Here is a 13,731-nt window from a genome sequence, read left to right as displayed (position 1 = left end):
ACTGATCCTGGGTCGGGGGAGAGGATGAACTCTGGAAAACAGTATCTTTCATGAATTTAATTCACTTGAACTGCTCTTGGTGTGTACGCCATCTTCCTGCGTGTTACCTCAATTACTGAATGTTCAGGGGAGTTTCATCATTTTGACATGCCAACAGGAAATTTCAAGTTTGAAGGAGTAGACAAGGTCAGCTCACAGGAAGGCGCAGCTGAGTGACGTGGGGAGGAACTCTGCTCCTGACTGATGCACCGCTGGGCTCTGCCTCTCACCCACCTGCAGGAGTCCTGCACCGGGACCAGGTGAGACTGTGGCCCAGCCTGAGAGAAAGCCCGCCCCACCTCAAACAGCAGTTCTGGGGAGAAAAGGACAACATGGAGGTCTCTGTTAGCTCAGTTCATGGCCGGCTATTGAAATGAGGAGGCCACGCCAGTGACCAGGTCACAAGCTTCATGGGGGTTAAGCGCGGTGATGCCGCTGTCCTGGGAAGAAAATACTTTCCACTTGTCCAGTACTTTTCATCTGGCCAACAGTAATAAAGATGACTTTGTACTTTCAGCCAAATATTACCAGGTACTTTGCAAATGTTTAGCTCATGAATCCTCAGGACAACCAAGAAAGGAAAGCTTTGAATTTGAAGAAAACAAATAGTTCTCATTTTGTGATTCACTCAGGACTCGATTTAATGTCCAAAGAAATGGGTCCAGACCTATCTAGCCACCCCACGGCTGACTCCTGACCCCCAGGGACATAGCTGGCTTAGAGCCCTGTCTAAAGTGACCTAGACAAGGTTTCCAACATGGCAGAACTGGACCAGAAAACACTGCATGTTCCTCTCGCACAGGGAGTCCATGAAGCTTTCTAGAGTTTTGGTTTTCAAAGGAAGCAAGAGACAAGAAAAAAAGGGAAAAATAGAAGGAAACAAAGCTTCTGTACATAGGGAGAGGAGAGGGATTGAGAGGGAGGGATGAGATAAAATAAAATAAAATAAAATAAAATAAAATTTACTAAAGAAATAACAAAGTTTTTGTTTTCAGTCTTTAAAGGTTCTTTGAAGCTTCCTCAAGGTTAGAATATCCTCTAAGAGAATTTTATTCCCTAATATACCCCTTAGAAGAATTTTTTAAAATTAAGTATTCCTTGATGAAAATTTTACCATATATTTAAATAAATGCATAGGTATAAATAATAGGTTTAAATAATAATGTAGGTTATTTGAAATAAACTGTTGCAATTCTGCCTTTGAAATTTTCAATTGGAAACCAGGTGTGATGTGCACTCCTGTAATCCCAGCCCTTGGGACACTGAGGCAAGAGAATCACCTTGAGTTCAGGACCAGCCTGGCCCATACAGTGAGTTCAAGGCCAGCTGGGCTACAGACTGATATGGTCTCAAAAGAAAAAAAGGAAAAGCAGCTTGTTTGTATACTTTTTAAGTAGAGGATGTTGGGTATGAAATTGCTTGGGTTTAGATTCAAGTGGATATATAATCTATATAAAATAATATATTAACAAAACAAGGAAGTACATTCACAGCTTCCTGGGACTAAGCCCAGAAGTGGTCCACAGGACTTTGTGACTCCGTCTGTAGTCAGAACAATGACACGGTCACATCTTACAGCAACGGGAGGTATAAGTTGGGTGCTGGGAAGCCAAAGGAGAGAACAATTTTTAGGAGGCAACTGTTAGTTTCCACCATAATTTTTGAGCCTCTAAAATATCAAAAACTTTTATAATATTATTATTATTTAAGTGTAAAATTTATCAACATAATACACACATATGAAAAGTTAAGAAAAATTTATTAGCAGTATAGTTCTTAAAAACATATGGGACTTTTATCTTCATAATTAATTCATGTCTCAATTAGAGCATCAATTTTATTCCTATTTATTTTTATAAATATTACCACTAAGAAAGCTTCATGTTTGCAAGAGCAAGGACCCAAGTTCAATCCCCGGTACCAAAAAAAAAACAAAAAAAAACAAAAAGCAAGCTTCATGTGAGTTATAAATGGGAATGGAAGAAACTTTTTTTTTTTTTTTTTTTTTTTTTTGGAAGATAGGATCTTGCTGTATAGTTCAGGCTGGCCTTGAAAACACTATGTAGTCCAAGCTGTCTTCAAACTGTGGCAATCCTCCTGCCTCAGGCTCCCGAATGCTGGGGGTCACAGGTGTGCACTACGTACCCAGCTGGAAGAAACTTTTTGTAAAGCAATTATAACTAAATTATTTGAATTTAACTGATCTTAAATAATTATGTATTATAAAATTACTTTTTATTAACAAATAACTTTATTATATGTCTCTGAATAATTTGTGTTAGTAAGCCATCAGCTAACAACTCACTGAAGAATTCCTTCAGTTTTATGGAAAGCTGTGCATTAGAAATAGCCTGAAATCCCAGGTATGTTAGAGGCTGAGGCCAAAAGGTCACCAGTTTGAGGCCATCATAGGCTATTTGATGCGATCCTGTTTCAAAATGAAAAATAAAAGTAAAGGCCTGGAGATTTAGCTTAGTGTGAGGCCCTGGGTTCAATTCCCAGTACCACAGGAAACAGAAAGGAGGAAGGAAGAAAAGAGGAAGAAAAAAAGAAAAGAAGGGAGGGAAGGAAGGAAGGAAGGAAAAAAGAAAGGGAAGAAGGACAACCTGACTTGCAAAGTGACTTTGGTACACAGTTGTAAAAGTCATTCACTGCCAGAGCCACCCATGTGGGACTCCGCCCGTCTCTCAGGAACCACTCTTATCCCCAGTAAATTTTCCCATTCTTAACCTCTGTTGTTCCTTAGAATTCTTTCTTTGATTTCAGGGAACATGAACTTGGTGTATCTGACATCTAGCAGGTTGGTTGGGAGTTACATTTTCCCGCTATGACTTTTTTTGGGGGGTGGGTACTGGGAATCGAACTCAGGCCCTTGCACTTGTGAGGTAGGCGGTGGAACCACTGAGCCAAATCCCCTGCTCTCCCCTATGACATCTTGAAGGTTTCCCCAAGGTCTACAGAAGGAGAGGCTGCCAAACTCCGAGTGATCATGCATATGGGGCCAATGACTCCGCTTATCTGCATTTACTAGATGGGCTTTGTGAGGGGAGTCCTAATGCTAAACTGCAGCATGACTTCTATTTAAAGCCCATTAGATTAGCACCCTGGAGAAGGCCCCTGACTGCGGTCTTCCCCACACCAACCCTTCTCAGCTCAAAGCAGCTAGATGAAAACTATACCCTTTCTCCCCTAAGTGCAGTTACCAATACCTCTTCAGAAGGGGGGCAATATTATAGATAATTAGGTAGAAACGTAGGCAGATAGAGCCAGGCCCTTCAGAGAATTAGTGTAGAACGTGGGAACACCCTACAATTGCAGCTGGGGGCGCATCTGAAGATTAAAGTCACAATGGCGAGATTCATGTATTTCCCTGAGGGAAAAAGGGAAGTCTGAGACTCTTGGTTCTACCCTTTTGAGATTTCCTGTATAAATAAACCATTCTCTCATTAGGGGTGGGCCATTCTCTCCCACCCACTAAGACGAAGACTGACTCTCAAAAACCAAGAGTAGCTGGCTTCTGAACTGGTTTCCAGATGATGTCCAGGCACCACGTCCAGCTTCAGAGGTAGCAAGAAGAAACCCTGAAACAACCCAAGAAACAGGCCAAGGAGACAGACAAGGAAGATAAGAGCATTCAAACAGAAGCAAAAGCAGGAGCAGAAGAAAGGTGAGGAGCTAAAAACAAAGGCCACAGGAAAGGACCCCTGGCCACAGGAGGAACTAAGAAATCCGGCAAAAAAAAACCACAAAACAACCGTTCCTTGTGCCTGTGATGATGGTGCCCCTTGATTCCATTACCATTTAGATTATCTGGATTCCCTGCCGTAATGTGGTCTTTGATTTTTGTTGTACATTTAAGAATAAAATTTTGTAAAACAATAAATAAATAAAACTAACACTAAAGACAAAACTGAGACTATAGATGATTAACCAAGGTTAATGATGTCATCCATATGCCCTTGCTACTCCTGGATCAACATTAGCCAAACAGCTATACTTCTAATTTTTTTTTGTTTTTTTTTTTTTTGGTTTTTTGAGACAGGGTCTCACTATGTAGTTGAGACTGACCTGGAACTCACTATGTAGCCCAGGCTGGTCTCAAACTCACAGCGATCCTCCTGCCTCAGCCTCCCTAGTGCTGGGATTACAGGCATGTGCCACCATGCCTGGCTATACTTCTGATCTTATTGGTTGACTATAGTTTTTTTTTTTGTTTTTTTGTGTTTTTTTTTTGGTGCAAGGGATTGAACTCAGGTCCTTGCATTTTCAAGGCAGGCAGCAGAACCACTGAGCTAAACCCCAGCCCGGTTGATTATAGTTTTGACCCATGTTATACCCACTTCGTGACTTTGTTCTATAAAACTTTCTCAGAGAAGTAGGCTTATTGGAAGCCCATTCAGGGACCCCCACATCTCTCAGGAGCTATTCCTACTCCCCAATAATTTTTTCTATTCTTTTTGTTTGTTTGCTACTGGGGATTGCACTTGAGACCTGCACTTGCGAGGCAGGCTGTGGCACCACCGAGCTAAATCCCTGGCCCTAAGTTTTCCTATTATTAAAAATAAAAAGTCATTTACTGTTATAATCTTGGAAAATTTACCAAACATTTCTACTAAGTTTTACCAAATGAATGACGATATTACCATCTGTTTTCTCTTAGTTAGAGATATCATGTTTACTGCAATATGTAAGAATTGGGAAAGTAGGCAGGGTATGGTGGCACATACCTTTAATCCCAATAGTCTGGGAGGCTGAGGCAGGAGGCTTGCAAGTTGGAGCTCAGCCTGGGCAATTCTTCAATTTTTTTTTTTTTTTTTTTTTTGGTACCAAGGATCGAACTCGGGTCCTTGTGCTTACAAAGCAGGCAACGGAACCACTGAGCTAAATCCCTGGCCCCTGAGCAATTTATGAAGGCTCTGTCTCAAAATTTAAAAACAAAAAAAGAGATAGAGGACTAAATATATAAATAAATAAAGGGCTGGAGATGTAGTTCAGTGTGCGGCTCTGTACAAAACAAAGAAAGAAATTAAAAAAGAAAGAAAGATCACTTCAATATACTTTTGTCAATGCATTTATTTATTTATTTATTTATATATTTATTTTGCAGCAGGGTTTTGCTAACTAGCCCAGGCTGACCTTGAATTTGAGGTGATCCTCCTGCCTCAAGCTCCCAAGACCTGGGATTACAGGCATGCCACCATATTCAGCTCAGTATAATTTTTTTAATTTTGTTTCTTTTTTGGGGGGTGGGTACTAGGGATTGAACTCAGGACCTTGCACTTGCAAGGTAGGCGGCAGCACCACTGAGCTAAGTCCCTGGCCCTCAATACATTAAAAAAAAAAACAAAAAGAAACAAAAAAAAAAAAACAGATTTTGCTCTAAAAGGTTTTAAACATTTTTTTTTTTTTTGCCAGAAGCTTAAGCTGCTAATTTAACTCATTCAACTACTTAATGTTTATAGACAATATTTTCCATAAAGCTAATTGGATAAGCAGCCTTCATTGTCCAATTAGCCAAACCAGACAGTCTGTTGGAAAAAGCCTAAATCAATTGATTAAAACAACTCAAATAAATAAAATAAAATGCATTTAGAGAAAAAGAATGAAATCACTGAGGAACTGAGGAACTCATGTAGTAAGATAGGTTACTACGGTGGGTTAACTAATGGTGAGCTTGTATCGCCCAGCTGAGCTGAATCAGTGTGGTTGGGTGTGGAGGATCCACCTGAGGATTGTCGCCAATGGCATAAAAAGAACTTGAGAAGAAGATCGTGGGCTGTTGATTTTCTAGGAGAAGCTCGCTGCAGTTGTTTTCCTGAAGCAAACTTGGCTATTCTTGTCTTCTGAGGAGCTCAGGGCTTCACAGTTGTTGGGAATGGCTGCTGTTCTTGTCGAGAGCTCTGATCTTCACCATGAGCATCACCTCCTGGCTCCAGTGTAGATCTCTCAGCCTGGTGGCACAGATCCCTTACCCCACCAACACAGGTTTTCTGGCTTCCACTATTGGCTGTTGGCCTTCCTGGTGCAGATCCTCAAAATGGACAAGCATGAGCTATTGCTGTGGGCTCTCGGCCACTGGCTGGACTTGTGGAGGACACTGCCTTGGACTCTAGGCCTTCAGCTGGACTTGTGCAGGACATTGCTGTGGGATCCAGGCCCTTGGCTGGATTCTTTGAGTTTCTAGTGTGAGGCTAATCTTTTGCATTCCTCTGCATTTAACTTTTTGGGTAAATATCATCAACTAATCTGATAAATTATGTGTCCTATATTAAATCTAACTCCTTTGCAAAGCCCTGACTACAACAGTTACTAAGAGCAATACATCAGGATATAGAACTAATACAATTGAAATATCTATGAAAAAGTATAAAACAATTTTAAAATACAATTTATCTTTATTAAATTTATAATGGTACCACAGAATGTGGCTGAAATTCTAAACTCTTTATAAGAAATGACAGATGTTCTGGTTAGGACTTTGGAAAGTGTGCATGTGAATATATATTGTACTGAGGGATTGAACCTTGGGTAAAATTCAGTAATAACTACATACAGATGTAAATTAGAAAACCTTTCATTCAAATTTTTAGAGATTTCCATATTAACATTTCCTATTAACTTAATGAAAGTGAAAAAAAGAATGAACTGCTAAAAACTGGACTGTTAGCTAGCAAATATTTCACAGATAACAGAAGTGAAAATACATCTTAAAACAAGACTGAGGATTGACTACTACTTGAAAAATACTGCCTGGGGTAAAGTTCATAAAGTAGGTTTTAAGTATTTCATTCAAGGATATCTATTATATAAAGAAAATGTGTGAATTTTTTATCCATGTGTTTTTATCCAGTCAGCAGAGCATGTAGCAATAATCCCAGCAAATCTTCCAGGTAAACCTAAAAGGTTGCCCTGCTAACCGAGCTGCACAGGTGAGAGGGGCCCCTTTGCAGTGCCACCCTGGCTTGTGATGTGTGTCTAAACACGTATCCTTCAGCCCTGGCAATGCACCTGCTTCTCAGGGATGATTCTTTTCAGCTACTGGTACCTCCTTGTTTTGAGAATTTTATTTTGAAAATAAAGGGATGCAAGTGACAGGCACCATTTTGTGCTGCAAGTGTTCTTTCCTTTGCCATCCTGAGTCTCTCTCTAGAGTTAAGCATCTTTTAAGAATAAGAGGCTGCCTCGCAACTGCAAGGTCTCAAGTTCGATCTCCAGTACCAAAAAAAAAAAAAAAAAAAAAATGAGGAAGGCAGGTGTCGAGTCACCACACCCCTCTAATCTACAACGTATTTAGATCGTGCCATATTTAGATTGTGCCCAGTAGAGGTACAAGCAGCCCAGCTGTGAACCATACCTTGCCCTTCATGGAAAGACCTGCCTGATGATTTGGCTTGATCATGAAAGGAGGCTTTCCCAAAATCAATACTGTGGATTGTGCAAGAGGTTTTCAAGACCCTAGAGGTACCAAGGTAAGGCTCAGGATGGGCAAGGAGAGGAAAGGCTTTTGAAATGGATGGAAATAAAGAATGCGTATTACACTTAGGACAAGTTTTCAATAGTTAAGTGTAGTAGCATGTGCCTGTAATCTCAGTACTCAGGAGGCAGAGGCAGGATGAATCCAACTTTGAGTCCAGCCTGGGTTGCTCAGTGAGTTTGATGGCTTGAACAGACGAGACCCTATCTCAAACAAAACAAAAAACAAAAAACAAAATGAGTTTTCACTGAGAACAAGCTGAAAATCTAGAAACTGATTTAAAAATAAATAAATCTGTGCTCAAACCCAGCATGGTGGCTCATGCTTGTATTTCTTAAACTCAGGAGGCTGAGTCAAGAGAATCACCAAAGAGTTCAAGGCCAGCCTGGGCTCCACAGTGAGTGAGCTCAAGGCCAGTCTGAACTACATACTGAAACCCTGTCCCAAAAAACTAACCGCCAAACAAACAAAATTTGTGTTCATAACCCTCATAAAAGTTGTTTAATACTTTTTTTTTTTGAGGCAGAGTTGTTTGGGAGCAGGCTATGTGACTTGGGTCCCAGAGTCCAAGGCTGATATAACTTGTTTCAGGAACAGAAAAATTAATTTTAGAAAACCCACAGGCTTTCTGACTGTGTGGGAAAACTCATATACACAGCATTCCTGGGGCAAGATAACTTCTGCTGAGGACAATGCATAGAACAGAGGCATCTAGGTAGGGGGAAGGATCTGTTCCCCATTAATCTCCTTCACTATTGCTCACTAGTTACACATTTACTGACATCTACTGGCAGTCACTGTTCCACAAATGATGCATGACCCCCTCCTCTGTGTTTTTGGCTTTCTAAAAGTGGGTCTACCCAGAGACCATTGAGAATGTCCACTAGAGGCATCTCTCCCACCAGATCCCTTTGCATTCTAAATTATTGTTTCTGTCTCTTAGACTTCACACCCAGGTGATTTGGGTTCTGGTCAGCCTCCCATACAGAGTCTCACTATATGGTTTAGGTTGACCTTGAAGTCACTGTATACCTCAGATTGATCTTGAACTCACTGCAATCCTCCTGCCTCAGACTCCCAAGCTCCGGAATTATAAGCATGTTCCATGGTGCCCAGCCTTTAATGTATTTTGAAAATTGCTCTTTTAGGGATATTTTTGTGTATTATGCCTTTGTCAGGCAGAATAAGTACTTGGTAAGATCACACATCTACATTTTCTAGCAGAGCGAAATCAGGTACGGCTGGGCTGTGACTAGAGTTCAGTGGGAGAACGTTTGGCCAGCATGTGCAAAGTGCCCCTCACCCAGTTTTTTTGGTGTCGTTTTTGACATTTCAAGTTCCCAGGGGCTTCTACCTTATGTTCTGTGATTTGAAAACTCTTTTGTAAGTTTGAGTATTTTTCTGAAGGTTAGGTAGAACTGATGAAAGAGAAAACCATTTTGTAGTAAAAGGGCTATGTGGCAATTGTGGCTTGGGCGGTGAGGGAAAGAATGTTAGGAAGTTAGCTACAAAACTATTATACTTTCTGGAGATGGCTTGCAAGGGCTCAGGCTCTGGTGTAGGAGGAAACTAAAATGATATGGTTTTCTTCTTTTTATTTCTCCTTCTTTTTCATTTGTAGAACTCCAATTTCATTTGGGTGTCTGTACTTCAGGGGAGATGATCATGCTCCTGGTTCAGAGGTACATCCTGATTAATCCAAACGAATCACACAATTCTATGTTCCTTGCCAGTTACTATTTTTAAAATGAGCATGAGATGCAGTTTGGGGCAATGAGATGAGAAATTCGCTCAGTGAATTCTGAAAAAGTTTTCTGCATTCATTCCATATATACAAGGAGATGCCATCCACTTCTTCCACGCAGGTGGTGTTCAGGGTAATGCGGAGATCTCTGGGTACTGTCCTGTAACTGAGGGGACAACTGGTCTACAAAGAAAGACAGAAACAGCCAGGGTCCTTGCATGCGATTCAGCCACCCATTCTCCCATTTCTTGGGTTTGTTTCACTAGGAGAATGAGGACAAGGTTTGCAAGGACAGGTGAAAGGAGAGCAAGATAATGAAACTGTCATATATATATATATTTAAATATACATATATATGGTACTGGAGATTGAACCCAGGGCCTTCACACTTTTGAGTCAGGGTCTTACTAAGCTGCTGCTGCCCAGGCTGGGCTTGAATTTCATCATAAATGTTCAATGTAAAGAGTAATAGTGTTTCTGGTGGAAATAGCCAGCACCTGATTAGTCAGCAGAGCTGAGGGCTAAATCAGGCCCAAATTGTCAATGTGGATGTTATGTGCAGAAACTAGTGCCTCTGGGGGGAAACTAAAATTAGAAGAGAGTCAGACATGGTGGTGCACGCCTACAATTCATGTCTGCTGGGAGGTTGAGGCAGGAAGATTACAAGATTGAGCCCATCTTGGGCAATTTAGCAATTTGTCTCAAAATAAAAAATAAAAAAGGGGCTGAGTATGTAGCAGCACAAAAGGCCCTGGGTTCAATCCTCAGTAGTACACACACACACACACACACATCCATGCCCAAAATAAAACCAGAGGGGAAAATATCAAACATTATTATCTGTTTAAAGAAAAATGTACCTCTGCCAACCTATTCTTTTTTGTTTTTTGTTTTTTGAGACAGGGTCTTGCTGTGTAGTTCAGGCTGGTCTTTTCTTGAGTTCACTGTAGCCCAGGCTGGCCTCAAACTCAGTAATCCTCCTGCCTTAGCCTCCCAAGTATTAGGATTACAGGGGTGCACTACCATGCCTGGCTAACCTATTTTAAAAATAATAATCTAATAGCCAGTGTGGTGGCACATGTCTGCAATTCCATCACTTTAGGAGGCTCAGGCAAGAGGATCACAAGTTGGAGCCCTGTCTGGGCAATTGAGTGACTTAATGAGGCCCCATCCCAAAATTTTAAAGAAGGGATTAGGATAAAGCTCAATGTGAAATCTCTGGGTTCAATTCAGTCTCAAAGAACAACAATTACAAAGATAATGATCTAGTTATTTCCAGAAAAAGAATCCTGATTCCACAACACAACAAAAACAAAAACAAAAGCAAAAGTAAAACAAAACACTCAAGAAACAAAACAAAACAACTATTTGCAAGTGCAAAGAGCTGAGTTCAATTCCTGGTACCAAAACACACACACACACAACAACAACAAAATACTTCAGCTTTTATCTTTCATCAGAAAAATTTAATATGAATATTTCCAGATAATATAAGGATATTAATATCTCTGGTTTTTGTTGTTGGTAGTGGTTTTTGAGATAGAATCTCTCTGTGTAGTTCAAGCTGGCCTTGAACACATGGTGATCCTTCTTTCCCAGCCTCTCAAGTGCTGGGATTACAGGCATGTGGCACCATGCCCAGGCTTTTTTTTTTTTTTTTTTTTAAACATCTCTGGTTTTAAAAGAAACAGATTTATCTCTCACCACTGCAGTAATATGACCGTTCAGGGGGAAAAAAAATCTAGTCATTCTTATTGAATCAGAGAATAATCTTTAATGAACCAGATTTTTTGTGGTTTTTGAAGAAGAAAAAGGAAAATGCATCTAAGGAGATGATCTGTCTTATGAGAATAATGACAGCTGTATGAGTCTGTTTTTCATTACTGTAATGAGTTACGTGGGGCTGGATAACCTTGCCATGAAAAGTCACTTTATCTCACAGTTCTAGAGAGTCAAGAGTGTACCTCTTGCGACAACCTTCTCAGTTGGCAGTGCCTCAGCACAGTGCAGGGCATTGCGTGCAAGAGTATATGAGCATGAGTACCTCCCCTGGCCTCTCAGCGTCTGTCTTCCTAAAAAACAACCAGTGTTTTCAATCACAGGGGCTCCATTCTAATGATCTTATCTCATTCTCATCACTTCCCCAAGGCTCCCCACTACACGTCACAGTAAGATTGTATTTCCACCTTCTCACCTCCCAACGAGAATTAAATTTCAGCACTCGAACCCTTGGGGGAAACATTCAAACCATTTCCAAACTACATGAACAGCTCTAAGGTGACAAGTTTTGGGCAGAGGGTTTTGCAAACTATTTCCCATCCTGACTCTGCCTGAGATGTAGTATTAGTTCAGATTTACAGCGAGGAAAAGAGGATAATCGGGTCCACCGGTTTCCAAGACACATGCTCCTTGAGGCACATGCCGCTGGCTTTTCGAGAAGGAGAGGAAAGAGCAAGGAAACCAGTGGGCTGGGAGTGTACATACTTTTCATTCGGGGAAGTCTGCCAAAGAGTCAGGGAAGGAGCAGATGGAAAGAGGGTAACAAGTCCTGAATTCTGTCATCACCACCCAACCTCTATAGTTAGCTAGATAATCTTGAGACTCTTACATGTAGAAGACACAGTCCCACAGCAGTCTGGTCCTCCACTACAGGAGAAATTTCACATTTACTAAAAATGACTTTCTCCAAGCATGTATTGATGAAAGAGACCACTACAGATGGAAACAGCCCTAACTAAGAATTAAGTTAGTCATCCCAGGGTTCTGTCTCTGGCTCTCTTGTCTTTTCACAGTTCAGTAGTTTGGTCAAACTCATTTATTCCCATGGTTTTCACTACCTTTCACATGTGAACAAATCCCAAACATTTATATATAGAGCTCTTTCCAGATCACACACCACCTCATGGTGTTCTCACCAGCATTTCAGACTCAGTAGTCTGAAACTGAGCTCACCATCACTCTAACCCGCACCGAAAACCTCTTTCCAACCAGCATTTTCTCTCTTGGGCAGTGTCATGACAGCCAACTGTTGTAACCTGAAACTTGTTTCCATCTATTTTCTTTCACCACACAGGTCAAATCCAATTCTATCACATAAACATCTTTTAAATTTAATGCATTCTGCAGAATAACTTCACAGTTACTTTGTCTTACTGAGATAAGAGCAGGTGCTTATCAAGGAACAGAGAGGCAGGATGACCTTCAGGAAGGGGCTGCCAGAGAGGCTAAGGTAGGAGTTTGACAGCGTGCACGGTCTATAGAGATGGCGTGAGCATAGTTTAGGAAAGACTCCTACCGATACTGTTTGGGTGGCACTGTGCGAACAGGTGTCACTGAAGACCTCCAAAACCATCTCTGGTAATTTCTCTTCTTCATCCATTTCCTACAGGGAAAAAATAAAAAGCAAAAATTTCAAGTTACTTATCACTGTTTTGTTCAAATAGCAAAAATAGGAAACATCAAATGTATACCACTAGGAAATTGTTTAAATAATTGATACATACACGGCATACTACGATTTGTGTTTTGAAAATGTGGGGAAAGAAATAATGAAGATATTTACCAATTTATGCATGAACTTTTTTTTTTGGTACAGGGAATCGAACTCGGGACCTTGTGCTTGTGAGGCAGGCAAAGTACCACTGAGCTAAATCCCTGACACTGCACAGATATCTTTGAAAGGATACAAATGATGACTCCGTTCACCTACAGAGAAGGGAACTATGACTGGAGCCGGAAACGCGGGCAGGGAAAGTCTTCAAGGAGTACCATTTCAAAACCCTAACAACCTTGAAAGATTTATCATTTAAAAAGTACACAAAACAGGGCGTGGGATTTTAGCTCAGTGGTTCCGCCGCCTGCCACAAAAGCACAAGGTCCCGAGTTCAATCCCCGATACAAAACAAAACAAAAACAACGTACACAAAATGAATTCCCCTCAGTCTGCGCGCTTCGGCTGAGGGGTCGGTCGCATCACATCACGTGCTTTTCCTACCGTCTTCAGCCACCGGAGTTGGACTCTCTCCGCTCTGAGAATCTCTCAACCGGCACCGCTTTCTCCCCTCCCGTGTGAGAAGCGAGAACGTGGCACTGCGCGCCGCTGGTAAATCTGCACAGCCCCACAGCGCAGGCCTCCTCAGGCCTCAAGCACGCCGCTCCCGGGTCACTTCCGGGAACCTCCCTCCACTTCCGGCCACCTCCCTCCACTTCCGGCCACCCTACAAGCCCCTCGACCCTTCCTATTTCAGAGAATTCTTCTCTCTACTCTCTCAGGCTCCCCTCCACTTGCATGACTCTCACCTTAATGTCTCAGCTCGCTGGTCACATTTTCAAGCAGCCTTCCTTAAGACCCAAAGTTAGGATAACCCTACTGCAGTAAGACCCACAGCGTACAATGGCTCATCTTGCTAGTATTTAAAGAGAGAGAGGGAGAATCGATGGGGCTCACCATGGCATCCTCAAAGTTTAGTATATA

General features: G+C 41.4%; 1 protein-coding gene across 1 annotated transcript in view; it reads right to left on the bottom strand.

Annotated features, from left to right (window-relative positions):
• The window catches only part of Wwtr1 (WW domain containing transcription regulator 1), a 186,991-nt gene extending 173,569 nt beyond the window's left edge, over window positions 1-13,422 (bottom strand). Inside the window, exons 1-2 of the mRNA XM_019207639.2 lie at window positions 13,252-13,422; window positions 12,553-12,639 (exon numbers count right to left, since the gene is read on the bottom strand). Coding sequence (XP_019063184.2) covers window positions 12,553-12,636 — 84 coding nt within the window. The 5' untranslated portion in view covers window positions 12,637-12,639; window positions 13,252-13,422. The remainder of the gene's footprint in view (window positions 1-12,552; window positions 12,640-13,251) is intronic.
• Between the last annotated feature and the right edge of the window lie 309 nt (window positions 13,423-13,731).

Source organism: Fukomys damarensis, unplaced genomic scaffold (assembly GCF_012274545.1).
Source record: "Fukomys damarensis isolate Sample0158 unplaced genomic scaffold, DMR_v1.0_HiC HiC_scaffold_37, whole genome shotgun sequence".
Taxonomy (NCBI): domain Eukaryota; kingdom Metazoa; phylum Chordata; class Mammalia; order Rodentia; family Bathyergidae; genus Fukomys; species Fukomys damarensis.
This window is presented reverse-complemented; position numbering and strand designations above follow the sequence as displayed.